Consider the following 917-nt stretch of genomic DNA (forward strand, 5'->3'; position numbering starts at 1 on the left):
GAGGAAAGAGAGAGAGGGAGAGAGAGGTAGGGCGAGACTATGAGTGCTACTCCTGTTCAGAAACAACTATGATTGTGTGGGAGGAGTTCTGAGAACAACGATGGGTGCACTCGGTGTGTGTGTGTGTGTGTGCATGTGTGTGTGCATGTGTGCGTGTGTGTGTGGAGTGGTAGACTCACATGTGCAACAGAAAAGGTAAGACCCTTTTTTGTCTCTGTATATTTCATTTCTTATCCTATGTCCTGTTTTTTTTGTTTGTTTGTTTGTTTTTGGTTATAGATTGTTGAATTTTCGCATTACAGCCGATGAATTAACTGTTCGCTCATTTTTCTTTGTTCACTCCGTCTCTCACTCACTCACCCACATTTCATCCACTTTCTGTGCTCCCCTCTTCCTGAGCAGGACTGAGTACATTAAGGAGATTATCAGCTCGTTGTAGCTTCATCACTCACACCTACGGTTCTTCATGTGTCATTTAGATGATGTGTATATTGGCTGGGGGCTGCAATATGCCCTCTGAGATGAAGGACCCTCAGTTCCGATTTGTCAGCTTGCTTCCTGACACGACTCCCTGAGGATCCACCGTCCGTGTCTTATTGTCTGTTTCACACGCAGACAGCAGGCAGCAGCATTTCCATATGAAAGATTTTCTGCTTTTTTAGAGCTGTACATGGGCATAAACTTCCTGTTGCATTTTGTGGCTGCCTAATGTTAACTCTAAGCTTTGTTCTGGGTGACAGCTGAGGGTCTGAGATGTGATGATGATGAGACAGAGAAGGTGAAAGGTGAGAAGATGAATGGACAGAAAGAAACAGGAGGAGAGACAGTCATAGAAAAATATTTTCACACGCCTGGCTGCTCTCTACAGACAACACACACACACACACACACACACACACACACACACACACACACAC

The 917-nt window shown here is 44.8% G+C and overlaps 1 protein-coding gene across 2 annotated transcripts in view; it reads left to right on the top strand.

The window, feature by feature from the left end:
* The window catches only part of LOC106519278 (ladderlectin), a 50,242-nt gene that overhangs the window by 7,501 nt on the left and 41,824 nt on the right, over nt 1-917 (top strand). Inside the window, exon 1 of one of the 2 annotated variants that reach the window (XM_014010866.1) lies at nt 165-195. The exons of the other annotated variant lie outside the window; for it this stretch is intronic. Within the exon in view, the coding sequence (XP_013866320.1) occupies nt 180-195 (16 nt within the window). The 5' untranslated portion in view covers nt 165-179. Of the gene's footprint in view, nt 1-164; nt 196-917 lie in introns of those variants that run through there. 2 annotated transcript variants of the gene reach the window in all.

Source organism: Austrofundulus limnaeus, unplaced genomic scaffold, assembly GCF_001266775.1.
Source record: "Austrofundulus limnaeus strain Quisiro unplaced genomic scaffold, Austrofundulus_limnaeus-1.0 Scaffold74, whole genome shotgun sequence".
Taxonomy (NCBI): domain Eukaryota; kingdom Metazoa; phylum Chordata; class Actinopteri; order Cyprinodontiformes; family Rivulidae; genus Austrofundulus; species Austrofundulus limnaeus.